At 36.9% G+C, this 15,252-nt stretch overlaps 1 protein-coding gene across 1 annotated transcript in view; it reads right to left on the minus strand.

Moving 5' to 3' along the window:
• Positions 1-14,241, minus strand: part of lifra (LIF receptor subunit alpha a) — a 29,105-nt gene extending 14,864 nt beyond the window's left edge. Inside the window, exons 1-6 of the mRNA XM_008418235.2 lie at positions 14,096-14,241; positions 2,937-3,138; positions 2,670-2,806; positions 2,078-2,231; positions 1,639-1,914; positions 419-545 (exon numbers count right to left, since the gene is read on the minus strand). Of these exons, the coding sequence (XP_008416457.1) occupies positions 419-545; positions 1,639-1,914; positions 2,078-2,231; positions 2,670-2,806; positions 2,937-3,042 (800 nt within the window). The 5' untranslated portion in view covers positions 3,043-3,138; positions 14,096-14,241. The remainder of the gene's footprint in view (positions 1-418; positions 546-1,638; positions 1,915-2,077; positions 2,232-2,669; positions 2,807-2,936; positions 3,139-14,095) is intronic.
• Positions 14,242-15,252: the final 1,011 nt, after the last annotated feature.

Genomic DNA, 15,252 nt, shown 5'->3' on the forward strand with positions numbered 1-15,252 from the left:
TTCTATACATTTCAGACAAATGCTGATTTTCCATCTTGATTTATTTTTTTTATCCATCTTTGCAAACACTCCTAAGAAAATAAAAATTGCTTCTTCTTTTAAGTACAATTTTTACCATAACTCTGTAGAGGGGTAAATATCTCATCCTTCAGATTGTTTGGTAGATGATGATCAATTGTGAGATTCACATATTTATGTAATTTAAGCAAAGGCTGCTTTATAAAGGCTGAAGCAATGCTCTCCAAATTATTCTTGCCACGTTGTGCAGGAATTATGTGGAATTTTGCAACTGGTTAAGTTTCCATTTGGTAATGGTGAAAGTTTCGTCCTCCAAGTGTGTGCAGCTGTGCTATGCAGTAGTTTATGGCCAAGTGGAAATCTTTTTGCAAGTATTTACTTTGCTAGGGTGACTACATACCTCTTATTTATGGAGTATATGGTTTTTCTCCTGCCATACAGGTTGGTGTCTCGTCCTCTATCCCAGTAACACACAGCTGAGGTCAAGTCATGAGTTATGCACTCAAAGTTGGTGGGTCGAGGTGGATCTGGAAATGGGGACAGCATTAAAAACTGAGATGCTGTATTACAACCATCATAAGGATTATTACTATGCAAACATCATTAGAACTACTGTAAAGCTTTCTTATGAAAGACAAATCAAACAGCCATATGAGGCCATCACAAATACAGGGGACTCTATTAAAGGTGCATAAAAAGAAATCATTGAAATCAATTGTTTTTGTTGCAGTGACACATTCACTTTAAAAACTCTAAAAAGCACATTTAGATTGGAAAATGGTCGTAGGCGTTTCCAGATGTCATTTCCAGATTAACATAATCTACTTATATTAATGTAATATAAGTAGATTAACACCGATCTACTTATATTGAATAGCATCATGGATGTGCGATATGGCATAAAATTCATATCCCAATATCTAGTTGGCAGTAACAAACATTTCATTACATGTATTTGGTATAAAACTTGACATGAGCATAAAAAGATCGCATAATAATTTAGTGCAATGTATGTATGTGTAAATTTTATTTTATTTTTTGTGGATGCTATTTGTATATGTTTGTAAATGTTTTGTTTTATGCTGCTGCCCATTATTCCCAGGTCTCCCTTAAAATGAGATCCTTAATGTCTGTGTCGAATCCTGCTTTTTCTTTGGCTGCATTGATTGGCATTGTTGGTATTAAAGCACATGCTTTGTTCTAAGGTTGTAAAACAAATTAATTGCATCTCCTCCCTTTGCAGGAACTGTCACACCACACGTTTGCACATTACGTTTTTCTGCTCCTGGTCTGACTGTTCAACCCTCTCACGGTCTTAAGAGATGGGGTCTCACTGACCCGGCCTGTGCTTTTACGAGTTTTTAATTTGCATGTGATTTCAGGAACCGACAGGCTGACGGGAACAACTCCATCTCCACCCAGCCGACGGTGACGTCGCTGCGCTCTTCCTGAGCGTCGCGCCAGAACCATGGGAGGTTAAAACCAAACCAGGTTTAACACACTGCGGTATAAATTTAGAATCCACTTCCCATCATGCTCAAAGCTTTCAAATAATCCCACTTTCCAACTATTTATGCAATAAGTTAAATGATTGATCAACCATTCATCCACACATCTTACATCCGACAAAGACGACCGATCCTGCCAGTTTGTTCAGGTCCTTGAAACGACAAAAAACATTCGTCCCAGTTGTTCCAGATAAGTTCTGGTTAACAGCGGTGGTGGCATAACTTCGTCGACTCAAACGTTTCACGTTCATTTTTGTCGAGCCGTAGAGAAGGTCTCTAAACTCCTGTCCTTCCTCTACGATACAACAGAAGGTTGTGTTGGCCCCTACAGGCACGACTCTGTCTTGAGGATACATCTGATGACCCCTGTTGCTCGGGAGATCCCTTCCTGCAAAGCAGAGGAGATGAAGAAATGACAATAACGGATTAGGACAAAAGACAGGATTGAGTTATCGCCAAATTTATGGTAAAATTAAACCACCAGATTAGAGAGCAGTCTAAAGGTTCTCCAATAAGGAATTATATTTGAGAAAAATACATTTCCAACTGACCTTCCAGGATCTGAGGTTCACTCCATTCACTTTTTGTTATTCCATCTCTTGAGCGGATTTTGACCGATAAAGATGTACACTCCAGAGGTTCAACAGAAGTCCAGTTCCATTGGTACCAACCGCCATCCTGGTTCACTACTGCTGGTGCTGTGTTCTACAGAAACACAGAGAAAGCAGAGCGAATAAGACGACATCCTGGAAATGATGTGAGATTCCAGGCGAATGTTGCAGCTCAAGTAGAAATTTAAGCAAACTTTGAAATATTGCTCATGCGTTCTAAAAAGATTTTCCATTTAAACATTTCCTATTTTTCTAAACTGAAAATTTCAGGATATTTTCCTGTAGTTTGTACACAAGTTGAGACAGTTGCACACAAATATAATTAAACGCTTAGATTTTATACTCAACAATGACAACACTAGGATCTAATTCATCAATGAAAAGAAAATAAGCTTTGTGCATTTTGCTTTTTTTTTGTCAAGTTCCATTACATCTAGACTTCTTGACTATAAGTCTACATATAATCGATTATGTTTAAGTTTTTAAAAAAATAGGTTTTGGTTTAAGAATTTGAAAAAAGAAATATCCTTACATAAAATACAGTTTCGTTGAATTCGGTTCTCAAAATGTTGAAGTCAAAGGTCGTGGCCTCTCCTCCAAACCAGGAAATAGTTAGTTGTTGAGTGGAAAAGTTGGCTGAAAGCCTCACTTGCTGTGGTACAGTTAGGACTAGGAAGGAAAATAAAACAAAACATAATTAAAACAAGTATTTCCTTTTTTTATTTTGTTTTTGTTTTTTTGTGTGAAGAAAGACTCATTAACAAGAACTTTGAAGCTCTAAATAGAGACTTGCACTTACCAATTTTAGCTTGAGTATTTAGAGCCGAGAGGCCAAACAGAACAAAGGCGACCCAGACAGAGCCACAGTTAGGCTTTGAGGTGGGGATGTTGAGTAAGAGCGGCATAATTGTCCACCGTCTGTTTATGTTGATGTGATGTCTGCTGCACTATGGTGACAACAAGCTAAACATCCTCAGAGGGAAGGGAGAGATGGCGGCGATCTGTAGGAGAGGAAAGCAGCAGAGAGACATCAGTGTTAATGCAACCCTGAGATAAAGAAAATGTTACCCAAAGAATGCATAATTATGAAAAGATGGTGAGAAAGTTAAATTTTTTTAGAATTTTTTTTTTAAATCTGAAAAAAGTGCTGTGTTGTTTTTAATTACAGCCAAGAGATGTGGGCTGTATTTGCAAACTGGTTGTTTTTACTCAGGGCGTCTGAGTAAAAGGAGCAGAATACAAATGCATGCCACACTGATCAGATCTTCATTTGCAAAAATATTTTAATACCATGTGTGTGTTCCCTTTCACTGCATAGATTTGCGTTTACTTGCACTGGCGTATTGCGATAATGGCCAAAAACATAAACTCTAGTTTTCTGTTTGCAAACAGGAAAAAAATGAAAAGTATAAAAAAGAAAGACAAATAAATACTTTTGCCAGGCACTGTTGAAGTCGTCATAATTTAAAACGTAAAGTGGTGGAAGAGGCAGAGTTAATGGCTTTAAAAAGCAAAAGCAGTACTCGGGTAACCTGATTAAAAAGAATTTATACACAGAAAGCATCACTTCTAAGACATGTTCTTGCACCTACAGGTTACACAGGTTTGTTTCCTCTTAGGTTTAATTTAGGGAGTAGGCTGCAGTCTATTCAACCGCTTTCCATTCCCTACAAAGCTCTGTCTGGATGCATGCCAAACCCCCACGCTGGTCTGCCAGGAAAAGGTTTAAATCAGACATGGAAAAAAAAAAAGAAAAGAAAAAAAACACACTGACAGTTGACGGAGAAAATGATGAAACACAAAAGCCTAAGAATACCATTTAAAATGTTTAAATGTTTCAAAAATTCCTCCTTTTTTATAGAAAACAATGGAAGGAGTTATTAAAAACTAAATTTGTTGTTTAAAGTGAGTGCTGCAATGCATGAATACAAGACTAATGGACTTCCTTTCTTTGTTCATGTCGTCTTTTGATCCGTGGGAAGCTATTGGCTTTCCGACTGTACATGTTGAGACATTTGCACTTGATGTTTACTGAGAAATCACCTGCAATGCCAACCTTATCCAGTAAGTTCCCTGTCCGGTCAACATGTGAGAAGCTTCAGGAACGTCCTGACGGCCATGAACGCCTCTAGAGGAAAATTTGAGCTCATATCTGTCGTAAGAGCGGCGCTCGTGATCACCTCTTCTGCTTCATGAATGTTTCATTCCTAGCACAAACACTGATAAAGGTCTTTGTTCTGAAAGTTTTCTGAAATTCTTTGGGGTCCGAGAATGATTTGGATTCGGTTTTTTTTACAAAGATGAACAGCAGATTCTTTGATAGATGCAGCCATTTTGAATCCAACTGACTTAATTTAATTTATCTGTATTATTCCTCCCTAACCTTTATCTGATTTTTAATCAAAGTCAAATAGGAATTCACTAGGATAAAACTACATAGTATTTGCCAGATTACTGTTCTGTTATAGGAGGGTGATATTTATTTTTATATTATTTCTTCTTTAGATCACTGTAATGTACTTTTTACCTGTGATGCAGAAAACCATTCCTTATTGGCTCCACATGGTAAAAACTTATTCAGCAAGACTCCTGATTGGACCCAACAAACACACGTCTCCTATGTCACTATTTTGGTTGGGGATTATTTTTAGGTTTCATCTTAAAGCCATCTTGTTATTATATCCGACTTTGCTAAAGATTTCATTATCTTTTGTTCCCCAACCTCAAACAGTATTTCAATCCAGGACTGTCCTGTTTGGCTCAATTCTTCAATAAACTAAAATAAGCATCATCACAGAATGATGCTGCCTCCACCATGCTTTAAATGTCATTTTACCAGAGACTACCTAATTGTGGGATTCACTTCTTTTCCCATTGCTCTCCGTTGAGAGTTGCTCTTTAAAACAGAAGCTGAGAACTTTGTACATAAAATTTTAATTAAAATTATAAACATTTCAATAAGATTTTAATTATTTTTAAAATTGTATTTTAAAAAATATATATATTCAACTTCCATAAATTTATCTTAGCTTATTTTTTTAATTATTTTTTATTGAATTGTTCAGATTTTGAAGTGCTTTTCATATGTAAATAATAACCTAACCTAGAATAAAACGAAGAGCAGATCAGTCCCCTCATCTTTAAAATGCTATCAGTTATTTTTTAATAATCTAAACTGTTTCAAGATAAATGTTCAATTATTTTACCAAAAACTCTTCTACATAGTTTTCCTCCATGCTCTTGAGAATGAGCAAACGCTTGTGCCAGACTGATAAGACCTTCATTTGCAAAATAATTTTAATGCCGTCTGTCCGTTTCCTTTTACTGCCTAGATTTGCATTTCTTTGATTTGATGCATTGCGAATAAGGCCAAAAAGAATAAACTCTAGTTTTCTGTTTGCATGTGAAAAGGGTAAAAAAAAAAAAAAAGATAAATAAATACTTTTGCCAGGCACTGTTGAATTAAAACTATCATTTAAAACAATTGTCCTTAGTGACATAAATCGATTACATTTTTCACTAACAAAACATTTGCAATCACAACTTTTGACAACAGAAGATTCATGAAAACTCATTAGAGGTTGGAGGCAATGCAATAGTGTTATAATGCATAATTCACAACAACACAACCAATGATCCCAGCTGTTCAGCATCTCCCCTTTAGTTTGTGCAGAAAAACGTTTTTATTTTGGTTCACTGAGCATCATGGTCGACCTCAACAATGTAGTCAAAATAGAAAACCGACTGAAAAGCTTCCATCTGAAGGCCTTGGAGCACATCTGTGATCACACTGAGGAAGCACCAGCAGTCAAGGCCTAGAGGGAACGCGTGCTCTGGGATTTCACTCTGGTAAACTGAGAGCTTGCAATATGAGAAAGCACTGAAATTGTGCTGGTAACACAATCTGCAGAGAGGCATGCCGTAAACTGGGAGCTTGAAATAAAATTAAAAACAGGCATGTAAAGCCATCATTCTCATCACAGCAGGTCCCAGATGATTTCCCAGGGAACCCCACCTTCTGGCACCAACAGAAAAGCTGCCCATTAACCTTTAACCCCATCTTCCTCAGGCCAGAACCTACAGAGATGAATGTGCAGAAGACAAAGGAAAGATTTGCTAATTAATTCACGAGTAACACACTCGCCAGATACTTTTAGGTACATCTGCGAAATAGTTTGTAACCACAAACAGCCAATTAGTCAGTCACATGACAATAATTTATGGCTGTTGGCACCCATTTGGCGCCAGCAGTCATTAATCTGGGTATTTTTGAAACAAACTGCTGAACTGTTGGGATTTTCTCAAACAACCATCTCTTCAGTTTACAGAAAATTGACGACGAGAACTGCAAAACTGGTTTGAAAGATGGTTAGCTCAAATATCCACTTGTTCCAACTAATCTGTGCAGATCATCATCTCTGAACACACAACAGCAATATGCTCACAAAAACTGCACAAGAGATGATTGGAAAAATGTTGCCTGAGCCATGAGTATGAGGATCTGCAGCAACATTCAGATGGTTGGATCAGAATTAGGTGGAATCACCATGAAAACAAAAGTCCTGCCTTGTATCAACGGCTCAGGCTGCCAGTTGTGAGGTAATGGTGTCGGAGATATTTTATTTTCTTGCACAGTTTGGGCCCCTTAAGGCAGACTGGGTGTAATTACAACATCTCAGCCACTTGAGCATTGTTGCTGGCAATGTACTTCTCTTTATGACCACAGTGTACCCATGTTGTGATTAATGCTTCCAGAAGGATAACCCAAAGCTCAAACCATCCAAGATTTGTGTCTTGAACTTAACAGTAAGTGTGCTGTGCTGCAGAGGCCCCGCAGTCACCAGATCGTAATCCAATAACGCACCTTGAGAATTTAGTGAAACATGAGAATCTTATCACTGATCTGTGACCAGCAAATCTGCTGCAGTCAAATGATGTCATCAGATCTCTGCAGGATGATTCCAACACCTTCATGAATCTGTGCCAAAGAACTTGACGCCGTTATGAAGGCAAAACCAGGGCCAACATAGTGCTAGCAAGGTACCCTTCAAATTTAAACCGTCTTTGTCTTTTAAGCTTCTGCACAGTAATTTGAGAACACAAAAGTTCATTCAAACTGAACTACTGGATGTCTTCTGTGACAGAAATGTGGAGCCCACGTGAATCATCTGAAGTCAGGCCATCTTCTTTTCTTTGGTTTAAATGCTGCTTGCTACTTAGTCTCAGCACAAACAGTCCTCTAAAGTCCTGAAAGTAGAGTGTTTCCCAGCACTGAAAGATACATTTCACATCAAGGATGGAAGGAGAGGAATTCAGTTTTCGACATCAACAGCCCTCTCCCTGCACCTCATTGCAAAGCGAAAGCTACATTGTCTCAGCTTGCCCAGTGCAGCAGCTGATATAACGATAAAAATGATAATAATAAGTTATAAATGTTTAGCGTTTGCAGAAGACAAAGCAAAATGTTAAGAGATTACATTTATTCAGGGGAGAACAAGTATTTGAAAAGCAGAATTTCTCTCAACTGTAAATTGTTAGAGTAAACAATCAACGAATATTTAACAAGTTAATAACATTAAGATAAAAAACCGCAGCCCAGTTTGAAATATCATTTCTTTCAAAAAGGAGTATGATATAAAATTGAAACATGTAAATGTTGAGAGGCAACAAAAACATCTAGAAGCAGAAGCTGCTTAAGAGGACCAAAAAAAAAAAAGTTACATGCCAACTCTATCGGTTAGAAACTCTTTGGGACAAACAGATTGTGCTCGGCAGCACAACACAATCTTCTGTGGGAACGGCCCATGGACATATTTGTTTGTAGGGTTCTTTGTTTTCTTTTTATTGGCAGTTTGGTTTTCTCCTCAGACAAGCTGTAGCAGGCCTCAAACATTTCTGCACAACGTAAAAGACGACCAAGCCCGTTACAGTAAACAACCTGAACACTCCTCCCACAGACGGAGACTGTTTTACTGAAATTAGTGAATCAAGTCTATACTGCCTTCTTCAAGTTAATACCGTCTTCTTCAATACATGTGAGGTATTTAAATGGTTCATTGCTGGGTGACAGAATGGAACCCCCCACCCCCAATTTATGATTGCAGCAGTGGTAAACTTAGTCTTATTCTTGTTTAAAGGACAAAGTCAGTAGGATTCATTTCTCAATGCAAAAATAATAGTTGCTGTGGGTGGAAAAAGGTAGAGCCTGGAGATCTGAGTACAAAACCTGGCAGGCTAAATCCTTCATCTACTGCATCTTGAAAAAATAAAAATAAAAAAAAAAGCTTTAAGCATATTTCTTGTTTATGTGTTATTTGAAATTAAATTTAAAAAGAAAATGAATTTAAAAAAACAATTTTAGAATATGAAAAAAAAAAATCTGAAAACCCTGATCAGTTTTAGTTAGTCCAGAAGTAAATCACCCTGATTTACTTCTGGATTAATGAAATGATCACTTGCCGTTTTTAGGATGACATTTTCTTCAGACAGCTCATAAAATTTAACACTGCAAAGCTTAACTGTAATTCTCTCTACATCTCTATGTGCGTAGATTTAAAACTCGTCTCCTAGTGCATCACGTCTGTTGCTGCATGAGGTCTACGATAGGCTTCACTTCCAACAAACCCTGAACTCCTTTAACAATGTTTTCCCCCTAGATGATTTTCCAGCAGCTAAATTTGTGTCACGTCTTTAAGTGCAGCTACTTTCCAGGGATAAATTCACTACAGATCCATTTAAAAAACAACCTAACCAGGTGTTTATAATCTAAAAGCTGAGCCATAAGACACTGAAGAGTCTCATTGCAGCAGTTATTTATGCAACTCAACAGAACAGCTAACCAGATTATCTTAATGTGATTTCTTCATTTCAACATACTTGGCAACAGAAAATCTTTTTATTTTAATTCAGCTTTATGCTTCTGAGTTATTCCACAGTTTGTTTAATATCTAGAGATTTCTGGAAGTTTCACCCCACCCTAAAAAACATTTCTTTCTGCAGAAATTCAGAAGCAAGGCTCAGCATAAACAGAGCTGTTTGCAAAGCTGGGCCAAAAAAAAAACACCCCACAGGCCCCACACAAAGTCGCACTTGTGTTTTAGTTTGTCTGCATCCCAAAAATGGTTTCATTTTCAACTTTGGTACCAACCTGAAAAACTTCAGATCCCACAATACATATTCTACATATAGCCTCTACCTCCAGAGGAATGGGGAAAAAAAGGGGGAAGCGGTAAACAGGGGGGGGAGCAGATTCTGGGAAGTCTCATTTAGAAACTGATAGCTCCACACAAATCAATAACTCTCCATTGGTTAACGGTCCCTGTTCCCGCAGCAATAATATATGTGACCGCAAAATACTGAAACCACAGAGATAATATTATTTAAAAACCAAACAAAATATCAGTGTCTGGATTAATCCTATTTAGAAAGATCAAAATACTTTAAAAACAGAAAAAAAGAAAGAAAGAAAGGAGCACTGTTACCCCTGATGTTACCCATCTGTAAAATATAGTGCAGATGTATTTCTACATAAGAAAAGCTTTCTTTAAATGCAAAGTGCAGGACGGATCAAGACCGTGATGCATTTTATGAAATAACTTCAACTAAAGTTGGTAACCTTAATTAAATCACTGACTGAATCTGTAAAGAGGGGCAAACACTCTTCAGAAATTGATTGAGAACACAAATACGAAGATACAGTTTCAGGTTTATGCAGAAGTAAATATTTGCAATGAGTGCAAATACTTTGGAACCACACAGTGAGCTCAGCTGTTCACCTATCAACTAAATCACATTATGTTTTTAATGTCACTTGAAATTCTATGGAAATTTTAAGCAAAATTTTGAGTAACACTGTTTAGCAAGCTGTAACTACCACACTAGTGCTTAATTTAAGGCTTAGCGAGACTTAATAAGCTCTTGATTAATATCTAGCTAACTTATTAATCACTCTGTTGCACAAGTATAAATCCAAGAGAATTAACAAGGACAAAGTTAATATTGCAAAAGAGTAAAATGACAAAACTGACTGTACTTCAGCCACTGTTTACTCGGACTGACATGATGGGTGGCTCTCCTTTAGTTTCCACTCAACAGCTGCTTGTCTTTTATGGATGGGATTATTTAACTGTCATATTTTTCTGTCACTCGAATATGGGAAAGTGTTGCAGCTGATATCCAGTTTCAAAATTGCAGTTATTTCATAGAATGATTTTAACAAGTTCAAATTTGAAGACCTTAGTACACCTTGATACTGGCAATGACAAGCATGCCTTTTTTTCTTTACTAAAAATAAAAGTGTCAAATGTATTTGAACAAGCAAAGTGATTAATGAAAATTACAATATGTAATCGCTCATATTTAATTTAATGTTTGGATGTTGCAGCAGCTAAAATACTGATATTAGTAATTAGTCGTCTTTTTATATAATCAGAAACCTATTTGACAGGTTTCATTTACCATCAGAAACTAGGGCTGGACGATGCGGCTTTATACTTATGATATAGACATTTCATATCAGTAATATTTGTTTTTGCTTCAAATATCTGAAATGCTACCAAACTCATGCCATGACTTTTCCCATCCATGTCATTGTTTTCTATTTTTAAGCATCTATGAGGCATGATGTGGAAGTTACTCAACAGGTTGTTGTTAGGCAACCAAAGAGTAAGTGAGTTAGTAGATGATACTCACCTTCCTTATGTTAACTCTATGTGAGAGTTTGAGCAGCTAAAGTCTTTCCTCTGCCTACATTTCCTAGAATGCTGTTTGGTTCTGGGTTGAAGTTCAGTGAATATTCCATCAGATACAGAATATATCTTAACATCACAATATTTTGACTCTTTTTTTTTTTTTGTCCAGCCCTATCAAAACCACTCATTTCATCAACATTCACAATCTCTTATTTTCTTCAGCCAAACACAGACAGGCTTCAAATCAGTTCTCCGCCTTCGCTCGGGAACTCTATCATTACACCGTCATTCAAGAACCACTACTACCAAATAAGCGCACAGTGACTCTAGTGTACTATAAGAGAGGGAGTATAACACAGACTGAAAGTCACTGCTACTTAAGCTTGACCCTGTGAAGAAGCGAGAAGAAGACGGGAGGCTGTTTTTCACTGAGAGAATCAGTGAAAAACAGGGAGAGCGTCCATGTGAAATGCCGGCGCCCTGACCTCAGTGGAAAAAGGACATTCAGTCTTCTGTGTGTAGCTTTTGGAGCTGAACCAAACAGCGTTTCCTTCCTTCCTCGCTCAAATTCCCTGTACTCATTGATGAATGCAAATCTTTGGAAGCAACAGGAAACGCTAAATAAAAAATATTAACAAAAGTAATAGACGATTTATTTTTAATCTAGGCAGCACAAACCTGGTATGGTGACTGGTTGAAACAAAACAGAAAAACAACAACAAAAAGAAAGAAGGAATTAATAAGGCAGACTGGACTAGGTTGAATATTACTGTTCTGTAAGTAGGGAGTTTATTTTTATATAGTGACTAATACTGTGACTTTATTTGCAGGAGCAGGTACTAAGAAAAGACAACCTGATGCTTCTTGTACAAACATGTTCTGTCTCAAAAAAATACATATATTTTTGTTTTCAAATTATAACATAAATATGTGATCCGTAAAAAATGGAAAGTGATACAACACCCCAGAGGTTACATAACTGTTCACTGTACAAGAAGCATTTTAAGATGGTTGCAGCTGGTGAGGTGTATATTTAAATGACCAGAAACATTTCTTAATTAAACTGGGTTTATCTCAAAATGAAACGAAAAGAAAACTACAAATATTGACAAGCTTAGGAGCAGAATAATTGATCATTTGTTTTAGGTAAAAAAGTTGGAGTCCTATGGATTCCATTTTATTTTTTATCTTCATTTATATAAAGTCTTCTCTCAATATTTTACAATTTAAATTCCATTTTAGGAGGCAACTGTATTTGTTTTAGACAAATTATACTAAGCCTAAATAGCTGTTTACAGTCAGTCCAGACATACAGTATTTCCAGACACTAACTCTTAATGACGTAACATGTATTTAGGCACCATATGCTAAGCCAATTAACAATTTAAAATATGGGGAATGTTAATCTTAGACAGTCCAGCAGTTTTCTTCATTTTTCAGAAAAGAGATAAAGCCCAAACAGAATATTGTATCAAATTTCAGTCCACAATTTTTTTGTAAAACTGTTGGCATGTCAATGCAGGTTTTGACTGATTCTGATTTTAAAGGACATGAGATGAATATTTTGCAGTCTTCCAACCCTGCCTGGTTAATAAATACTAAGATGAAATCTTAAGATCAGAGTCAATGTCATGCCACGTGTGTGAGATAACTGGGTTTAGTTATGTTTTAAATCAAAACTATAACAATATTTTTTATTTCAATGCATCTTTAATGCATGCAAATTCTTTTTCAATTCGTTACCTCTCCATCATTCCTCTGCCTTTGTTTTTAAACACCTCATTGACTCTGAGAATTGATAATAGTCTTCATTTTGTAACAGGGTCCACTTTGAAACGGGTTGCAACACCGTTTGGTAGTATTTACGCAAGATCTGTTTACTAATGGAAATTTTGAGTTTCTGACCCGACAGTTCCTGGTCAGGGAAGATATTATGTTTAATGAACAGCTCAATGTGATGTGTGGATAATTTTTCAGATGACTGTGTAGATGGCAAGTGTATCAGAGATGGACAAGAAGCTGAGTGCGAAAAGCTGGTGGAAAATCTTGAGTTTGAAGAAAACAAAGAAGATAATAGATTTAAAATGAAACAGTCTTATTTTAAACCATATTTCTATCATGAGAGAAGAAGTGGAGGAGTACAAATAACTCAAGTGTTCACACGAACAGACGTAACTGGAGACTCCACAGGCAAGTTGTCAAGAAGAAGAGACAGAGCAGACTGTATTTCTTTAGGAAGCTTAGATCCCTCAGTGTTTGCAGATTCTACATATATTCTGTAAGTGTGTTGAGGAAAATGTAATATATTTTGACATCATCTTTTGGGTTAACAGCATCAGAGTCAGGGATTTAAAGAGACTCAACAACCTGATACCAAAGGCTGGTTCTGTTCTAGAGACGACTGTGGGACATCCGGAGATCTTAGCACAAACAAGGATTCTTCATGAAATCAATAAAATTATTGCCAACTCTGAGCATCCTCTTCAAGAGATTGTTATAAAACTGTGTCTTCAGTAAAAGGCTTCTCCTCTGCCGCTGTAATAGAGACTGCTACAGGAGATCCTTCCTGTCCACAGCCAACAGCATCAACAACAACATAAAAAAACTTGGATAATATACAGTTACATTTAATTTCCCACTGGGATCAAAAACGTATATATTTCTCTAATTATTCAACCACACAATATTTTCATTATAAAATTGTATATTAAAGCTGTTCTGTCCTATTCCAGTCCGTCAGTCGCCTTACAGTCGTCCCACCGAGGGGTCCCAGCAACAGAAAAAAATAAATAAAAGGCTTTAAAATATTACACATCGTACTCGGTGCCCCGTTAATGACATTATGTGAACTATTTCAATTATTAAAATTATACCATTTATAAATAAATGTTTTTTTAAATGGCAGATAAGAATGAAGTACATCATCCCAGGACGCTTTTTACTAGCATTAGCAGCAGGAGAGCGTGACATAACCAGCGAACAAGAAAACAACAAACACCGAGTCTACATACTGAATGTAAATTACCTACTATTATAAATGTCAATCTTTATCACTCACAGACTGAGTAAAGAACCGATTTGAACTAAATTTAAAGTGACTTCAAAGGTAATCCTTCACGCAAACGAAGGCCAAGTGATATGTTTGGAAAACACTGCCGCTGCTAGCCAGAGCATCGGGGCCACGCCACTGACCACAAAGTCCGTACGGTTTAGCTAACCTGTTACGTTAAATTTGGTAGAAAATAAAAATTAATAACAACATAATTACCTTTGATTTGGGAGGAGATCAGCGATAAAGCCCTTTGGAGGATATATTTAGTACTACGAGCGTCTTATGGACGCTGTGTTTCTTCCCTCGCGATTCGCCTATTCGGTTTGACTATTCCCAATGCCTGTCCAGACAGTGGGCTGCTGGTATTTCTGGAAAACAGCGGAGCATCGGAATGATTGACGTCCTCACCAGCCAATCAGCTTTGAGGAAGACGTATTTCTGCCCTTCCCCTCTACACCGCCCACTCACAGGGAAAAGGGGCAGCCCTACGTCACGATAAAAGATCGGGGGCTTTCATAGGGTGGGCTAGAAGGGATTTTAACCTTATCAGTCATCAATCAATTTTATTTGTATAGCAGATTTCAGGAACAAGGCAGTTCGAAGGTCTTCACAGGGTGGACTGGAAGGGATTTCAACTTTAACAGTCATCAATCAATTTTATTTGGATAGCAGATTTCAGGAACAAGGCAGTTCAAAGATCTTCACATCATGAAAAACAATACAAAGTCAAAAGTCACTTTACCGTCCACAATTGTGAACAAAGATTACATTTTGATGAGTGCAATTATCAAAATCATCAATACACATCAAATATGTCAGTCAATGTTTCATTTATGATGGTTAAAAAGCAACTCTGAACAGGTAGTAAGGCTTTAAAGGAAATCGTGGTTTCAGCTGTTTTGCAGTTTTCTGGAAGTTTGTTCTAGATTTTTGGTGCATGGAAGCTGAATGCTGCTTCTCCATGTTTGGTTCTGGTTCTGTGGATGTAGAGCAGACCTGAACCAGAAGACCTGAATGGTATGGAAGGTTGATACAACAACAACAACAACAACAACAACAACAACAACAACAACAACAACAGATCTTTGTGGTGAAAAGCCATTCAGGGATTTATGTAACAATTTAAACAAGAATAATTCAGGAGTTAACAAGGCACTATAACTAACAAATTACAAGTAAGAATTTTTAAAACAATTCAAAAAACATGTACATTTTTCAATTTTAAATGATGTCAAATCAGCAATTGTGAAATTCATTTGGGAGAGATAAAACAATGGGTGGGCAACAAAATTTTTGTCTATGTGCCTCCCTCCATAGATGGAGAGAGAGATTGAAATTCAATTGAATCCAAAATTTATGTTTGCAGATTTGGA

The sequence above is a fragment of the Poecilia reticulata genome, linkage group LG9 (genome assembly GCF_000633615.1).
Source record: "Poecilia reticulata strain Guanapo linkage group LG9, Guppy_female_1.0+MT, whole genome shotgun sequence".
NCBI classification, from domain to species: domain Eukaryota; kingdom Metazoa; phylum Chordata; class Actinopteri; order Cyprinodontiformes; family Poeciliidae; genus Poecilia; species Poecilia reticulata.